General features: G+C 39.2%; 2 protein-coding genes across 2 annotated transcripts; both read left to right on the forward strand.

Moving 5' to 3' along the window:
* Positions 1-48: 48 nt before the first annotated feature.
* Positions 49-12,174, forward strand: LOC121790930 (spastin-like; the record flags this gene model as incomplete). Its single annotated transcript, XM_042189020.1, has 19 exons — positions 49-58; positions 1,064-1,129; positions 1,342-1,481; positions 7,635-7,705; positions 7,817-8,014; positions 8,150-8,188; positions 8,323-8,427; positions 8,670-8,759; positions 8,868-8,943; positions 9,300-9,396; positions 9,477-9,546; positions 9,616-9,792; positions 9,870-9,992; positions 10,189-10,272; positions 10,507-10,691; positions 10,829-10,967; positions 11,046-11,105; positions 11,422-11,493; positions 11,652-12,174. Coding segments are annotated over 19 exons (1,910 nt in total), but the record flags the coding sequence as incomplete, so codon positions are not given.
* An 891-nt stretch (positions 12,175-13,065) lies between these two features.
* Positions 13,066-15,225, forward strand: LOC121790929 (uncharacterized membrane protein At1g75140-like). The gene has a single exon (XM_042189019.1). It carries the CDS (start codon positions 13,122-13,124, stop codon positions 15,159-15,161), a length of 2,040 nt encoding a protein of 679 aa, XP_042044953.1. The 5' UTR covers positions 13,066-13,121; the 3' UTR covers positions 15,162-15,225.
* The last annotated feature ends 2,075 nt before the right edge of the window (positions 15,226-17,300 follow it).

A 17,300-nucleotide genomic window follows, 5' to 3' on the forward strand; every position in this document is an offset into this window, starting at 1 on the left:
TTCATCAGGGGATCGAGTGAAGTACATTGGACCAGCCATAATATGAAGCAAACAATAGGTAAATGTCTTCACATGATGTTGTCTAAACTTAGCTTTTGGCTTTTCAGTTAAAACTTTCAATATTGCTAACTTGATTGCTTATGGAATTTGTTGCTTGGTGTGCTTCAATGGTGCTATTTACTTGAGTTTTTTTTCATTTTCGATGTTCATTACTGAAGCTGTTTTCTTACAATGGTACATCATGCATCAGGTAGAATCATTACTGCAAATTCAATATAAATATTAATTGTTTTTGTTGTTTCCACTTTCTCTTGTATGAGTTTTAATGGTTGTATTGTTCATCTTGTTTTCTGTAGAATCCTTTCATTCTTTTTTTGCTGGTATGGAGAGATTTCTGTGTCTAAGAATTGGAAGGAACAAGTATAGAAATTCTTCCATTCTGCACTTGGCAAGAAAAGAAATAGAATTACCATCTAGCACATGTGCACAATAAATTTCCTATGTAATCAATCCTCTATAAGAAGACTTGCGAACCCATTAGCATCTTTTAGGATTTTTTAAGGATACAGCTGGGAATAGGAAAAACCACCACTTCTTAAGAAAGCTAGGTGGGGTTGTGATCTGAATCTAGTTGAATAATCTTTTTAGTTTTCCTAGCTCAAGTTTTTAAGTCATGCTTTTGAGTTTAGGATATAGAGGTACAGCATATATATCTAAGCACATACGTTCTCGTATCAGGCTCTTCCAAATGATGTGTATTTTCTGGCTCGAGCTATTTTCCCCATTCTCTTCAGTTCAAGCTAGCTTCAGCTAATTCAATAGCATATATTTCCTTTGACCTTCGAAATACGTAAGAATCCAAGATTCATCACTGCGGGATCTGAGTGTAAGGAATTGGAATCTGAGAATTGAGGATCTTTCCAGCTTTATAGTTCTTCTCAGAGAGGGGTAGTGGTAGGGGTTGAGAATTTCCCTCATTTACATTTGAGACTTAGAAAAAGCGCATTGACATAATCTTTCAACTTATCTGCACCTTATCATTGACATATCCAATTCATCACAGGATTGTATTGGGGAAGATACCAACATTGGATGGTCCAACAAATGCTTATACTATTATTCGTGGCAGGTGGGTTGGTAAGTTGTTGAAATGCGTGTGGAATAGCTACTAATCTTGTGTCGTAGAACAGAATGTTTGTTGAAATTCTGGAACAGCTAACTGATAAAACATATACTCATCTGTTTGGCATGCATCCTTTTGCTGATACTTTCTAGTTTCTTCTATGCTTGCAGCTTCATTTTACTTGATTTGTTGATTTTCATAAAACTATATCTTTTCAGGACTTTGTCTAGCGGTCAACGAGGAGAGGTTTATGAAGTGAATGAAGACCAAGTAGCTGTTGTATTTGATATTAGTTCCCAGAGAACAAAGGAAGTAAAGGATGCAAAAAGTGCTGAAGCTGTGTCAGAACCTTCAGTGTGTTGCTTAATGGTAATATTGCTTACTGAACACCACTGTTTAGAACTTAGACCTATGAAAAAATCTGCCTAGGTGCTGCTTTCTGTATTATATATGCACTTTCCAGATAATATAAGTTACACTTCAGTGTTTCTGGTTCTCATTTTTTTAGTGATAGTTGCAGAAGAAGAGAGTGAAAGCACTCAAATTCTGGTGTTCTTAGACCTTTGTGTGTTTGTAGTCAATCATGCCGTGCCCATGTAGAAGCTTGGGTGCATAATATCTACTGGCTGTGATTTCTAATTCAAGATCTCTTGCCAAGGAAACTGGGAGTAGCTTGTGATAGACTAGTTTTAGTAGAAGTTGAATGATGAATTTTGTTGGGATTTGCACACACAAGGCTTTCACACACTCAAGAAGATCACACACACTCACTGTTGTATGAGATCACACAATGCAAAAACACACACACTCACACTTTGAGTATTGAAGATGATAATCTTGGAGAGAAACTGAAAAACTCTTTATTGATAAAACTTCTAACTACATACACGGTTTATGAGCTATTTAAAGCTCTACAATCAAGTAGCAACCGCTACTAACTAACTACAACAAGAATCAAGAAAACAAGAAGAATAACCGCTACAACTCAGCTAACTAACTGCTGCTCCAACGGCTAGTTTCTCTAGCTTGCTTCTTCCTTCTCGGCTCAAGACCGAACTCCCTTCTCGGCTCAAGACCGAACTCTCTTCTCGGCTCAAGACCGAACTCTCTTCTCGGCTCAAGACCGAACTCCCTTCTCGGCTCACAACCGAACTCCCTTCTCGGCTAGTTCCAGCTCAAAGCCGAGCTTACCGTACTTCTGCCTTCTTCTTCTCGGCTAGTTCCAGCTCAAAGCCGAGCTTACCGAACTCCGCCTTCTTCTTCCAACTGAAATGAGCACTCCATTATTACAATTCTCCACCTGAGGGCTCATCTCAGTTCTTGCACAAACATTGATCAACTTCTTGCAATGATCAAACTTGTCTCTACCTAGAGACTTTGTTAGCATGTCAGCCGGATTGTGCAAGGTGTTAATCTTAATCACCTTCACTCTCCCCTTCTCAATCTCATCTCTAATAAAATGCAACTTTATGTCTATGTGCTTGCTCCTTTCATGAAAACCCGGATGTTTAGCCAAGCACATAGCTGAGCTGCTGTCACAATGAATCACCATTGTCTTTTGGTCAAAACCAAAGTCAGAAATCACTCCCTGAATCCAAAAGCTCTCCTGTACAGCTGCAGTGAGAGCTATATACTCTGATTCTGTTGTTGAGAGAGCAACAACACTTTGCAAACCTGATTTCCAGCTGATTACAGTTCCAAACATGGTGAAAAGATAACCTGTTTGGGACTTTCTGTTGTCCAGGTTTGCAGCATAGTCTGCATCACAATAGCCCTGCACAACCTCCTCAGATTCACCTTCCCAGCCATTGAAGACAATTCCCCAGCCACTGGTTGACTTCATGTACCTCAATATCCACTTAAGAGCATTCCAATGCTCCTTCCCCGGGTCAGCCATGTATCTGCTAGTCACTGAGATAGCATGTGCCAGATCTGGTCTGGTACAGATCATAGTATACATAACACTTCCAACCACACTAGCATAAGGAATAGACTCCATCTCCTCAGCCTCTTGCTTAGATTTAGGGGCCTGCTCCTTTGAAAGCTTAAAACTCTGGACAGAGGAGTTGATGCAGCTTTTGCATTTTCCATTTTGAATCTCTGCAAAACTTTCTCAATATAGTCAGTTTGAAGCATCCACAGCTTCTTGCAGCCTCTGTCTCTCTGAATGTGTATGCCTAGGATCTTCCTTGACTCTCCTAGATCCTTCATTTCAAAGCTAGACTTCAAATCCTCCTTGACTTGCTGAATTTCTGTCATAGAAGGTCCTGCAAGTAGCATATCATCCACATAGAGCAATAGATAGGCAATAGGTTTTGCCCTTCCTCTTGATGTAGATGCAATCATCAAACTCTGATCTGGAGAAGCCAATCTTCTTCATTTGTGCATCAAACTTCTTATTCCACTGTCTAGGACTTTGCTTAAGACCATAAAGACTCTTTTGTAGCAAGCACACCTTGCTTTCTTCACCACTCTTCACATAGCCCTCTGGCTGATCCATGAAGATAGTCTCCTCTAGGTCTCCATTTAGGAAGGCAGTCTTCACATCAAGCTGCTGCAATTCCCAATCTAGCTGATTCACCACAGCCAACAAAATCCTAATAGAAGTGTGCTTAACAACCGGAGCAAACACCTCATTGAAGTCAACTCCTTCTTGCTGTGTAAATCCCCTTGCCACCAGCCTTGCTTTGAACCTGATTCTGTCTTTATCAGTGGTCTCTACCTTCTTTTTAAACAACCACTTGCAACTGATCAGCTTCCTCTCCTTTCCATCTGTATTCAGCTTGGATTTGTCCACCAAAATCCAGGTTTTGTTCTTGAGTAAAGACTCTATTTCTTCATTCATGGCCTCTATCCATCTCTCTCTGTCTTTGCTTCTCATGGCCTCTTTATAGGTGAGAGGATCAGCAATATCAATACTCTCAGCAGCACACAGTGCATAATAGACCATATCTGCAAATTTCTCAGGAGGCTTTGCATTTCTCCTTCCCCTATCTCTTGCAATCTGGTACTCTCTGGTAGGATCTGCTGTGGGCTCATCATTTCTTCTACCTTGAGCTGGAGCACCATCACCCTCTGGATCAGGTTCATTTTCTGAGTCAGTGACTCCACCTGCTCCTAGGCCAACTCCCATAGGCTCCACCTTGAAGAAATCACTCTCAACTTCACTGGAGTCACTGGAGTCCAGCTTATCTTTCAAGTAGGGCATCTGATCCTCCAAGAACACCACATCCCTACTCACCACCACCTTCTGCCTACCAGGCTCAATACACCAGAGCCTATACCCCTTAACACCCCTCTGATATCCCAGCAAGATACATTTCAGAGCCCTAGCTTCAAGCTTACTTTGCCTAGCATGAGCATAGGCTGCACACCCAAACACCTTGTATTTTGAGTAGTCACTATGAGCTCCATACCACATGTAATCAGGAGTTTCAGATTTCAGGGCAGTAGATGGGCATTTATTGATGAGATAGGCTGCTGTATACACTGCCTCTCCCCAGAACCTGCTGCTCAAACCAGAACCAAGAAGCAGGCACCTCACCCTCTCTAGGATAGTCCTATTCATCCTCTCCACAACACCATTTTGCTGGGGATTACCAGGAACAGTACGGTGCCTCTTCATACCCTTCTCTTTGCAAAATATATCAAATTCAGCAGACAAGAATTCCAAGCCATTGTCAGTTCTTAAACATTTAACACTCATTCCTTTCTCTAGCTCCACCTCCTTACACCATATCTTGAACTTAGTGAGTGTTTCAGATTTTTCCTTAAGAATATATACCCACAACTTCCTTGTATAGTCATCAATGATAGCTAGATAATACTTTCCTCCACCAATTGAACACACCGGTGAAGGCCCCCAAAGATCACTATGTATGTAGTCTAAAGGGGTTGTAGAAGAGTGAATACCTGTAGGATAGGGTGCCTTCTTTGCTTTTCCAAGTATACACTGCTCACAGGGGTCCATCTTGTTGAAATCTCCAGAGATCAGGCCCTTCCTTCTTGATGAGTTCTTTCAAGCTTCCTTCTGCTGGATGGCCCAGCCTCTTGTGCCATAGCATTAGGGAATCATCTGACACAGCATTGCTTTCTCCATCAACAGCCTTAGCCTTCAAATAATAGAGAATATGCTCTCTGTCAGCCTCCATCATCACTGCATCTCCAGATTTCACAAACAATTTTCCTTGACTCATTAATATAGTGAACCCCCTCTGCTCCAGCATTCCCAATGAGATGAGGTTCCTCTTCACTTCTGGAATATACCTCACCCCAGTCAGGATCTTCACAGAGCCATCTTGTAGGCTTAGCTTTACCTTCCCTATCCCTTTGATCTGACAAATGTGATTATTACCAAGAACAACCGTACCCGATGCTTCTTGAAGATCATGAAACCAGCTTCTATTTGGGCACATATGGAAGCTGCACCCCGAGTCCATTATCCACCTGTGACTGACCCCACTGTCACTAATATTCATAAGTTGAGCCGGGGGATCAGCACTCTCCACACAATCAGATTGGTTGTGTCCCTCAGAGGCCATCTTTCTCTTCCATGCATGACAATCTTTCTTCAAATGTCCAGGTTTCTTGCACCAATAGCAAGCTCTGGTTTCCTTCTGAGCATCAGAACTTGAGGGTTTAGGGCCCTCAAACTTCTTCTTGAAGTTCTGCTTCTTGAACTTCTTCACATTCAAGGCCTCTGCAGCTTGAACATTGGAGCTTGCAGAGCCTCTGTTGGCTGTCTTCTGGAGTTCTTTGGCCATCAAGGCTGAATAGACTTCTGCATAGGTGATAGGTTTATCTCTTCCATAGATAATTGCATCACTTAACTGGTCATACGAGCTAGGCAAGGCATTCAATGTGAGAATGGCCTTATCCTCATCTGAAATCTTGACATCAACAGATCCCAGGTCATCAATGATCTTGTTGAACTCCTCTAGCTGCTCAATGATGGACCTATCTCCAGAAAAACTATAGGCATACAGCCTCTTCTTGAGATACAGCGGTTAGCCAAGGATTTGGCCAAGTAAACTTCATCCAACTTGTCCAAGATCTCCACCGCAGTCTTGGCTTCTTGAACATCCCTCAAGACCTTATCTCCAAGGCACAGAATCACTGCAGAATGTGCCTTGAGCTGCATCTCCTCCATCTTTGCCTGAGCTTTATCATCAAGCACTGGAGCCTTTCCTTTCTCCTCTGGTTTTGCAAGAACTGCGGCCAAGCCTTGTTGAATCAAAACCGCCTTCATCTTCATCTTCCACAGGCTATAATCATTCTTGCCTGTGAACTTTTCTGCATCAAGCCTTGCTGCCATCTCTGAAACCGTTTGATCCTCTGCAAATCAGCTTCAATATCCCTTCCCACAGACGGCGCCACTTGTTGGATTTGCACACACAAGGCTTTCACACACTCAAGAAGATCACACACACACTCACTGTTGTATGAGATCACACAATGCAGAAACACACACACTCACACTTTGAGTATTGAAGATGATAATCTTGGAGAGAAACTGGAAAACTCTTTATTGATAAAACTTCTAACTACATACACGGTTTATGAGCTATTTAAAGCTCTACAATCAAGTAGCAACTGCTACTAACTAACTACAACAAGAATCAAGAAAACAAGAAGAATAACCGCTACATCTCAGCTAACTAACTGCTGCTCCAACGGCTAGTTTCTCTAGGTTGCTTCTTCCTTCTCGGCTCAAGACCGAACTCCCTTCTCGGCTCAAGACCGAACTCCCTTCTCGGCTCAAGACCGAACTCCCTTCTCGGCTCAAGACCGAACTCCCTTCTCGGCTCACAACCGAACTCCCTTCTCGGCTAGTTCCAGCTCAAAGCCGAGCTTCCTTCTTCTGCCTTCTTCTTCTCGGCTAGTTCCAGCTCAAAGCCGAGCTTACCGAACTCTGCCTTCTTCTTCCAACTGAAATGAGCACTCCATTATTACAAATTTGACTATTGAAATGGAATTTATGTGGTAAAACTCTATTATTGCAGTAATATATGATAAGTTGATGCTTTAGCGCACCTTGGAAATTTCAGGCTTATCCCCTAGTGTGTATGAAGTCTGGCACTGTTTCCTTCTCGCTTAACATGACTTAGTGACGGAAAGGAACAGAGGCTGGGCACTAGGTTTAGTGGATAAAATGTTGTATTACTGATTTGTTAAACTCCGCAGTCCTTTTCTGAGATGACTTACATTGTCGTTTTAGCTTTGTTTCATTACTATAGTTTATAGGTCACATTTAGGGTATTTTTTCTGAAATTCTATTTTGGAGGCGCATATATTAGTTTCACTACCCTTCTCTGTGTGCATACTGTGTTCAGCTATGTTCGAACTCCTTGAAAACTGTATTTTGTGTATCATCAGAATCAACATTAATTGTACAATAATGCATTCCAGTGTATGATGATTAATAGTAGTAGTCCTCTTATATGATGTCTGCACAATAAAACTATGATTGAATCCTGACCATTCCACCCCGTCCATCACCTTCAAATTGCAGTGAAGGATATTGAACATGATCTTAATGCTCAAACACACGACAGCTATATTGCAATGGAGGTGCTTTGTGAGGTACAAGATTTAGATGATGGATGACCATAAGAAAACTATATTTTGAAAGAAAAAAAGTTGGGTTCTTTCATTCTGTGTTTCCGGAATGACATTTTTGCATTATTAATGCAGATTTTGGAGTCACAACAGCCACTTGTGGTTTACTTTCCTGATTCTTCTCTGTGGCTATCAAGGGCAGTCTCAAAGTCGGATCGGAAAGAGTTTGTCAGTAAGATGCAAGAGATGTTTGACAAATTATCAGGTCCTCTGGTCTTGATTTGTGGACAAAACAAAATGGAGACAGAATCAAACTCAAAACAGAACAAATTTGTAAGTTCCAATTTGTGATAAACTGATTCCACTCGTGCGGTTGTGTCTTTTTCTGCTCGCATCGCATGATCATATGTAGCGTCTATGAGTTCAACATGGCAAAATCCTTTTGACCTTTCTTTTGGTTTTTGGCAGACAATGATACTTCCAAACCTGGGCCGTCTTGCTAAGTTGGTAACTCTCACTAGCTCTAAAACATTTTTATATGCATTCGCTCTCTTCAAAGTTTTGCTTGGCAGTAATTAGATTGAACAAAACTGTTGTTACTCTTGATATTATCTCAAATATTTGATGTCTTTTTTTGTCAGCCTCTTTTGAAGAGACTTGCAGAGGGATTAAGACCTTCTAAACGGTCTGGAGATGATGAATTATATAAGATATTCACTAACGTGGTTTGTTTAGATCTGCCGAAGGTACTTCTTTATAATATCATTATCAATTTATCATTTACAAATTTATTTTATCTTGGACCCAGCAGTTGCTGTTGCTTTTATGAAAAAACTCTATTTTTCTTGATTATTTGATTTTTCTCCACTTGACCATCTATCTGAAGAGCATCTCTGAATTTCTTTTCAGTAATTGAGATCATTATCACTTGATTATATAAATAACTTTGTAGTAGAAAGTGATTGTGGAATGTTCTCGATGATCACAGGAGGAAGATCTCTTGAAGATATTCAACAAACAGATTGAGGAAGACAAGAGAATTGTAATATCACGAAGCAATTTGAGCGAATTACACAAGGTTCATTTGCATTTGCATTGCATACTTGCAGTCACATGTTGGCATCCTTTATTTTATTTTGTCTCTCATCCCGCAGGCTTATTAAGAGCTTGTGTGTGTTTATGTCAGGTTCTTGAGGAACACGACTTATCATGCATGGACTTGTTACATCTAAAAACTGATGGTGTTGTACTGTCAAAACAGAGTAAGAAACTCATTTGACCACTGAACAATATGCCAACAATTTCCTATGCTACCTTTTTTTTCTGCTTCATATTCCTTAATTTCCTTTAAAGGATGAGAGTGTCCATCCATATTACATTTTCTAAGAACTTAATGTTTGTTTTTTGTCTTGATCTAAGAGATGAGGAGTCAGTTAATTGACTTTGTCTTATTATTTGGAGTTCGGATGCACTTCTCTTAGTTGTAGTTGTGCAAGACTTTCATTCTGTTCTTGTGTGGAAACTCCTAATTGCGAAGGGGAGAACTCATAATGAAACTTATCCTATTCACTTTTCTTATAACTATGTGTTATCCTTCTTTTGTTTCAATGAATTTCAGAAGCAGAGAAGGTGGTTGGCTGGGCCAGAAGTCATTACCTATCCTCATGTCCCCTTCCTTCAGTCAAGGGGGATCGGTTGCAGATTCCTCGCGAGAGGTGATTATTTCTCTGCTTGTGGTTTCTGAGAACCAACTTTTATCTGCATAATGTTGACTGCTATAGTTTGTCTTGTGTAGCCTTGAAATTGCAATTTTGAGGTTAATGGAGCAGGAAACAGCTCTGAAGAAGCCGACCCAAAACTTGAAGGTTTTTGCTTACTTTATCATGAATTTACTTTGCATCTTTACTATTATATTGAAGCAATACTTATTGCAGAATCTTGCTAAGGATGAGTACGAGAACAACTTCGTTTCAGCAGTGGTTCCTCCAGGAGAGATTGGTGTGAAATTTGATGATGTGGGTGCACTTGAAGACGTGAAGAAGGCACTAAATGAACTTGTGATTCTGCCTATGCGGAGACCTGAGCTTTTCTCCCGTGGAAATTTGTTGAGGGTAAATTACTGTTTTACATATTTGCAATTTTCAATTCTTTTGCCGCTTCGTAGTTGTGAATGTAATTTTCCTGTCAGCCTTGCAAAGGGATATTACTTTTTGGTCCTCCTGGAACTGGAAAAACCCTTCTGGCGAAGGCACTTGCAACTGAAGCGGGTGCAAATTTTATCAGTATTACTGGTTCAACACTTACATCCAAGGTAAGCAAAATAAACATCAAGTGTTTTTCGACCTTATCATCCGTTGTCATTCCTTCTGCACATTAATATTTCCTTAGGACATACTATAAAAGCAGAACAGATTAATTCACGCAGTGCCATTGATCTGTTTATTCTTAAAGCTTCCACCACTGGGTTTATAAATCGGTTAACAGTTTTTGTTTGCCTTTTGATGCAGTGGTTTGGTGATGCTGAAAAACTTACTCGTGCACTTTTCTCCTTTGCCAGCAGGCTGGCTCCTGTTATAATTTTTGTTGATGAGGTGAGACCACTTCCGTCTTCTGTGCTTCCTTGTGGACTATATGCTATGGAATTTTGTAAATCACTGAATCCTTGCTCATGCTACTTTATTAAGTACTATCTTTAAGTGGAGCAATAATTGGAATGATGAAATCTGACAGCAGCTTAGTGCATATTTGCAACTGATAAAGTTCACTAGTTTTGTCATGAGACCATCCTGCTTAGGCTTCATTACTATCTTTCCCTGTGAGTGCAGGTAGACAGCTTACTTGGTGCTCGTGGTGGTGCTTTTGAGCATGAGGCAACTAGAAGAATGCGAAATGAATTTATGGCAGCATGGGATGGCTTGAGGTCAAAAGACAGCCAGAGAATCCTTGTGCTTGGTGCTACAAATAGGCCATTTGACCTTGATGATGCTGTTATTCGTCGTTTACCAAGAAGGTGATGTCTGCACTGAGTATAAATTTCCTCCTTGTCAATTACCAAATGTCAGTTTCGTGTCTATTGCACAAACGGAAACTATGAAGTTTAAGATGCACGAATTGCTACTCTGATGTGATATGTTTACTTGACATTAGGATCTATGTTGACCTGCCAGATGCTGATAATCGTCATAAAATACTCAAGATAATATTATCTCCAGAAAGTCTAGAAACTGGGTTTCCCTTGGAACAACTTGCAAATTCTACTGAAGGTTATTCTGGGAGCGACCTGAAGGTGATGAGAGTTTCATACTTTGCAAACAGAGTTAATCGCTACTTATTTCTTAACTAGTTTTCACATTTTGTATGGCAGAACCTTTGTATTGCTGCAGCATACAGACCTGTCCAAGAGTTGCTGGAAGAAGAAAGCAAGGTGAACAATACAAATTCTATTTCGTAGCTTCAACATCGCATTGCAGTGATAACTGATAACCCTTCAGTCTGTTGGTTGTAGGCACAAAGCCTAACTTTACAATCAACTTATTAAAGTGAACATCAATGCATTATAAACTGTCTTATCCTATAATAAGATCCTTTATTCATCTAGCCTTAGGTTTTCCAAGCTTTGATGTCTTTACAATGTTGCTCATGTTGTAAGGAGACAATGCTGAAAGTTAGGAAAATTTTAATGCAACACCAGGTCCAACTCGACTACCTTTGTTCTTAGCATCTCTATGATCTACTTGCAGGGTGGAAAATCTGATGGAGTTCCGCTTCTAAGACCGCTCAAGTTAGACGATTTTACTCACGCTAAAACCACGGTAAAATCCACCCAAGTCATGCAAAGGCTTCCCATGACCTCTGTTATTAGGACTGTTGCTTTTCATATCATTCTAGGAGAGTGACATTCCTTTAAAACGAATGTGCCTTCAAAAGCTTTTATGTTTTAATCTGGACTAATATTATTGCTGTTTTTTAGGTGGGACCATCAGTTTCCTTCGATGCAGCCAGTATGAATGAGTTGAGAAAATGGAATGAACAATATGGCGAAGGCGGAAGCAGGAAAAAGTCACCATTTGGTTTTTGATAGTAGCATCAATCGGTCCCTGGACAACCCGCTTTTTTGAAGTTAGAAGATGCAAAAAGTGGCACCTGTAACGGAAAATAGCTTCCCCCCCCCCCCCCTCCAGACAAGAGAGATAGGCTGCGGACAGAAGCTTCGCCTCATTACATAATAACTCATGTGGTAGATCTCACCATAGCAGGCATAGAGGCTAAAAGGGGAACAGGCTAATTTGCTGTTGTATCTTTAGCAAATTCTAACTTAGTAATCCTTTATGTTTTCTAAATTATAAATGATCATAGTTTACAAGTTCTTAATGTTTCAGTTGATTCTGGTTTCTCTTTCTTAATAATACGGTATTGGTGCATAATGAGATACAACCGTGCAATGGATTATTTTATGGGTAAATTGTTATTATCTCTTTGAGTTATGATTCATTTTTTCGGATTACTAATATTGTTCTGAGCTTAACTCTTTTTTGTATGAATATATAAACAGAAAATTTTGAAGGTTTAAACTGAGACTTCACCCTGAGATTTTTGAGCTTGAATATTAATCAATAATCACTTACCATATACTCCTATGTGACATGGTTATTTAAATAAAATTAGTGGAATGGATCAAGTAATTTAGGTTTAAACTGAGACTTCACCCTGAGATTTTTGAGCTTGAATATTAATCACTTACCATATAATTGACATGGTTATTTAAATAAAATTAGCGGAATGGATCAAGTAATTTTTCTTTTATGGTCAATCTAGTTCCTTTTATTGCCCAAGTCGATATGATCATATCACAGTTTTCCCTTAAAAACAAATGAAGAGTATCCTTTTACATAAAAATTTAAATTCTAAAAGATATTCAAATTGAAAATAAACATATTTTCCTTTTCCCTCTTCACACTTATCATTTCACGAAAATATAATACTACCAAATAAAAATTGAAAAAGTTATTATCATACGAAATTTCTAGATAAAATCATATTCGAAAAAAGTAATCCATTAATAGATTGTCCGTTAATGGAATGGCAAAATGGATGGACTCACTCATTGCTTATCGATGGTTTTTTCGTTGATTAACCAACCAATTCAGTTCGACCGTTGTACTAACCGACTGAATGAAATGTACTTCATTCACGAAAATCCCTTAGAAAATGTAGTATTTTATTCACCAAAATCCTCTTTATATCTTTATTACAAAATTACAAATTTAAATTCTACCCCTTTTCCGAACACCATTTTCACAAAACACCCCAAAACCCGTGTCAAATTTACCAAAATAGCCCTCTCTGACTCTTCAAGATCTCACCTTCAACGCTCAAAATCCAAAGTTAACAGTAGAACCCACAGCCCATCGCCGAAGCTCTGCTCCAGATTTCAACCTGAATGGCTGTCTCTCGCAGCAGAAAAGGCAAGTTAATCTTCTCGTTAGCTCTTTCTTTGCTCCTTGCAGATTTATCTTGTTCCCCACCTCTTTTTTGCGTTGTTCTCGCATCACAAGAATCCAACCCCTCTCTTAATTCCAACTCAGTAATTGAAACCGACACCAAAAATGACATCCCTTTTAGGAAAAATGACAACCCTTTAGCGGAAACTTGTGTTGATCACGATTTGTTAAGCAAGCACCACTTCCAATTGGAGAAACTTCAAGAATTAGTCCAAAACCTCACCCAGCTTGTTGTTAGGTTAGAATCCCGGCTTTCTGATGATCCGGGAAGTAAAAAGATTCAATCTTTATCGCCACACGGTGATGAAATCGGTATTGAGAAAATTAAGGAAGATGATAGTTTGGGGGTAGGAGGTAAGGAGGAGTTGGAGCCGACGATAGTGACTAAGTATAACACATTTTGGGTTGAGAAGTTTCAGTTTGTGTCGGCTGTTAAGTTGAGTTCGAGCCCTACTTGTGTTAATGTGTTGCCAAATAAGGATTTTGAGGGTTTGAGCAAGTACTTTGCTGTTGGGGATGATAAGGGGAAGTTGTACCTGTTTCTGAGGAGTGGTGAGGTTGCGTTAGAGTTCGAGGCCTTCTCCGAGGGGGAGAAGCCCTCGCCAGTCTCTGCCATTGTCTCCTACTTATCGCTTCACAAGAACGAGACCATGATTGTCACGGGCCATGGCAATGGCACTATTGTAATGCATCGGGTTTGGGAGACGTTGAGTGGTGATGAATGGAGCTCGCTTCATGTGGAGCGAGTTGGGAGGTTTGAGATCCCGGAGTCTTGGGGTTTGCGGATTAACATGGTGAAGGTTCACTATGTTGGGAGGAGGAGGTACATTTTGGCAGTAGACAAGGGTGGGAAGATCATGGTGTTTAAGGAGGATGGGACGTTGTATGGTACTGCTACACCTAGTAAACGGCCGATTGCGTTTTTGAAGCAGCGTCTGTTGTTTCTTACGGATACTGGGGCGGGCTCGTTGGATTTGAGGACGATGAAACTGAAGGAGACGGAATGTGAGGGTTTGAACAGCTCTTTTGCTAAGAGTTATGTTTTTGATGCCATGGACCGGTCGAAGGCCTATGGGCTGACGGGGGAAGGGGACTTGGTTCAGATGTTGCTGCTAGGCGACGTGATGAACTTCAAGTGTCGGGTGAGGTCAAAGAGGAAGCTGGACATGGATGAGCCTCTGGCCTTGCAGGCGATCAAAGGCTATGTGCTGATTGCTAACAGGGACAAGGTTTATGTGTACAACGTCTCGTCTCAGCAATATGTCCGCGCTGGTGGGCTGCGCCTCTTGTTCTCTGCCGGCCATGATGAGATCATCGCGCCTTTCCTAAACCAGCAACAGAACATGGAGAAGAAAACAGGCGTGCCCTTGATCACCAGTGACCACGAGAAGCTTATGGTCATCAGCCTTGGAAACGGATACGTGGCCATGTATCGTTCCAATCTCCCCTCGTTCAAGAACGAGCTCAACAGCATCCTGTGGACGAGCCCAGTCATGTTTTTCGTCCTCTTCCTCTTTGGAGCCTGGCATTGTTTTGCGAACAAGAAGGAGGCGCTCACCTCTTGGGGCCCCGATGACCCCTTCACCTCAGCATCCGTCACCAGTGGAGCTCCGTTAGTTTCAGCCACGGCCGACAGATCCTTCACGGATTCTTCAAGAAGCTCTGAAATCATGGAGCTGAGAGGCAGTGGTCTGAGAGGCTCATCGCGGTATGTATCTCCACCGCGGTATTCCGGTGGAGCAACCAATCCGTACAGGCCAGGTGGCGCTGACACGGATTCTAGACCTGCCCCGAATCACTACAGGCCTAGCACAGACACGGATTCTAGGCCTGCAACAAATCACTACAGGCCTAGTCTCGATACAGATGCTAGACCTTCGCCCATTGACCCTCGTTTCAGATCATCAGAAATGAAGTATCGGGGGTCGAAAGTCGAAGCTCAGGCTGTTCCAATGAGAAGGGAAACAACCTCTTTGTAATTAGCCAAGTTTGTGGATGTTAGCAACTGAGGTTTTGCTATTACCATAACTGTGTTTACCTCTGTACTTGCTCTATCACTTGTCATTTTGTTACATTATATCAAAGAACAAAAAATTGCCAAATTTGAGGCATTTGTGTCTTATACTAACTCATCTAACTCCATCTTCCAATTTTTTCAATGAATTTTAATTTGTAACATTCTAATAACACGAGCTTGTATAATTAGTTTTTTCATCGAACTTCAGTTAATAACATGAATTTATGGTTTATTGCAATTACTTTCCGAAACAAAACATTTGGCCAAATCAAACTCTTGTTTGAGATCACACGTGAAATATAAGATTATGGGGTTTTTAACAAATGATAGTACAATACTCCCTCCGTTCCATGTTAATAGAGTCATTTTTCTATTTTGGGAAGTTCCAAGTTAATTGAGTCATTTCTATTTTTAGCAAAAAGTAATTCTTCTTTTTACTTTATTCTCTCTTCATCTCTCTTACTTTACTCTCTCTTACTTTTTTCACCATCCATTTAACACACTATTCTTAAACTCCGTGCCGAAAAGAAATGCCTCTATTAACAAGGAACGGAGGGAGTATTTAAGAAAAAACAACTACTAGTATGAGATTTTAAAGATTTTAAAAGCAATTTTTATTACATTCAAGCCCAACGTTGTAAAGTGTAATTCAATGAGTTCAATTTCAAGCCAAATCTCACTTTCAGAATCTGAAAAAGGCCAAATTACTATGAAAGTATTTTTATTTAAAATAAAAATGATCTTTACAAGACAAAAGTAGTCACTTTCAAATATCGATATGTATCATGTGTACCATTTTCTTAAATATTTTCCATTTGGATTATTTTATATTCCACATCACATTTATAAAATCATGAAAATGTGTACACAAGCCATGGTCATTGTTTTTTTTGCAAAAATTATCATAATCAATTAACCATTGCACATTGAAATCAATAGCACTAACAAAAGGGTTTAATAAATATTGCAGTGGGATCAAACTTCTCCCATATGACTTAATATTTGCATGTACCTCTAGTGCAAGGTTGTTTATTGAGATTGATTAAAAGAATCCATAACCATCCAATCAAATTATATCAAACTATTCATAATATCTCAATAAATGATTCTCTTAATAAATCCACTATTTTCCGACATTAAAATCGTAGGCAAATTTATTTGACGGATAAAAAGGACTGTGTCTTAGATTTGGATGCGTCAATGGTTTTGAAAGATGATGGAATTCATGTTTGTTTGTCGCCTCTCCGGCGCTCACGCATGCCTATTATTCACATCTACCTATTTCCTCCACCAGCCACTATTCATTATCTACATTTTTTTACTATTCTATTTATATAAATAGATCTGTTTTTGTTTTATCGAGGGAACATCTTTTTTAGTACACCAACTATCCCAAATGAGTAAATTTGGTCTATAACATTTCATACTATCTTTTAAGGTCCATCAATTATAAGTTAATATCAATTCAATTACTTATTGACTATTTCCAATATTTTCATGACCAAAGTACCTTTAAGGTCAATGAGAGCAATTCAATCTATTTACCCTCTCATTTTCATTAAAGTAGTAGTATGTAATTTGGTATAGGTGATGTACCAAAAAGATGTTCCCTCTAATTTTAATTTCAATATAAAAATATCTTAATGATATTAATATTCTATTACTATTAATTATTTACATTTAGTTTTACTTATTTGTAATATTTTAAATCATTATACTATATTTAATATTAATAGTGAAATAACTTAGATATAAATATATGTAAACATTATACTTATACAATATTTGTATATAAAAGTAGTTCAATTTATTAGATGGAATATTAATTTTTCAATCTTAAAGCTATACATAGAATATGTTATTTTTAAGTACAATACAAAATTGATGATTAAAAATAAAATAAAAATTTATTAACATACATAGAATCTTAAATAATTCAAAGAGCTAAGTTTTATTTTATCTACTCTTATGTAGTAATCTTATGTAGTAATTGTAGTCTAAAAAATAGTTGAAATTATCAATAATCAATTTAATAAAAAAGACAATGACATTCTTAGTTGAATATTATCATTAGGTCATTTACAACATTATGAAACTGTTC

The sequence above is a fragment of the Salvia splendens genome, unplaced genomic scaffold (assembly GCF_004379255.2).
Source record: "Salvia splendens isolate huo1 unplaced genomic scaffold, SspV2 ctg671, whole genome shotgun sequence".
NCBI lineage: Eukaryota > Viridiplantae > Streptophyta > Magnoliopsida > Lamiales > Lamiaceae > Salvia > Salvia splendens.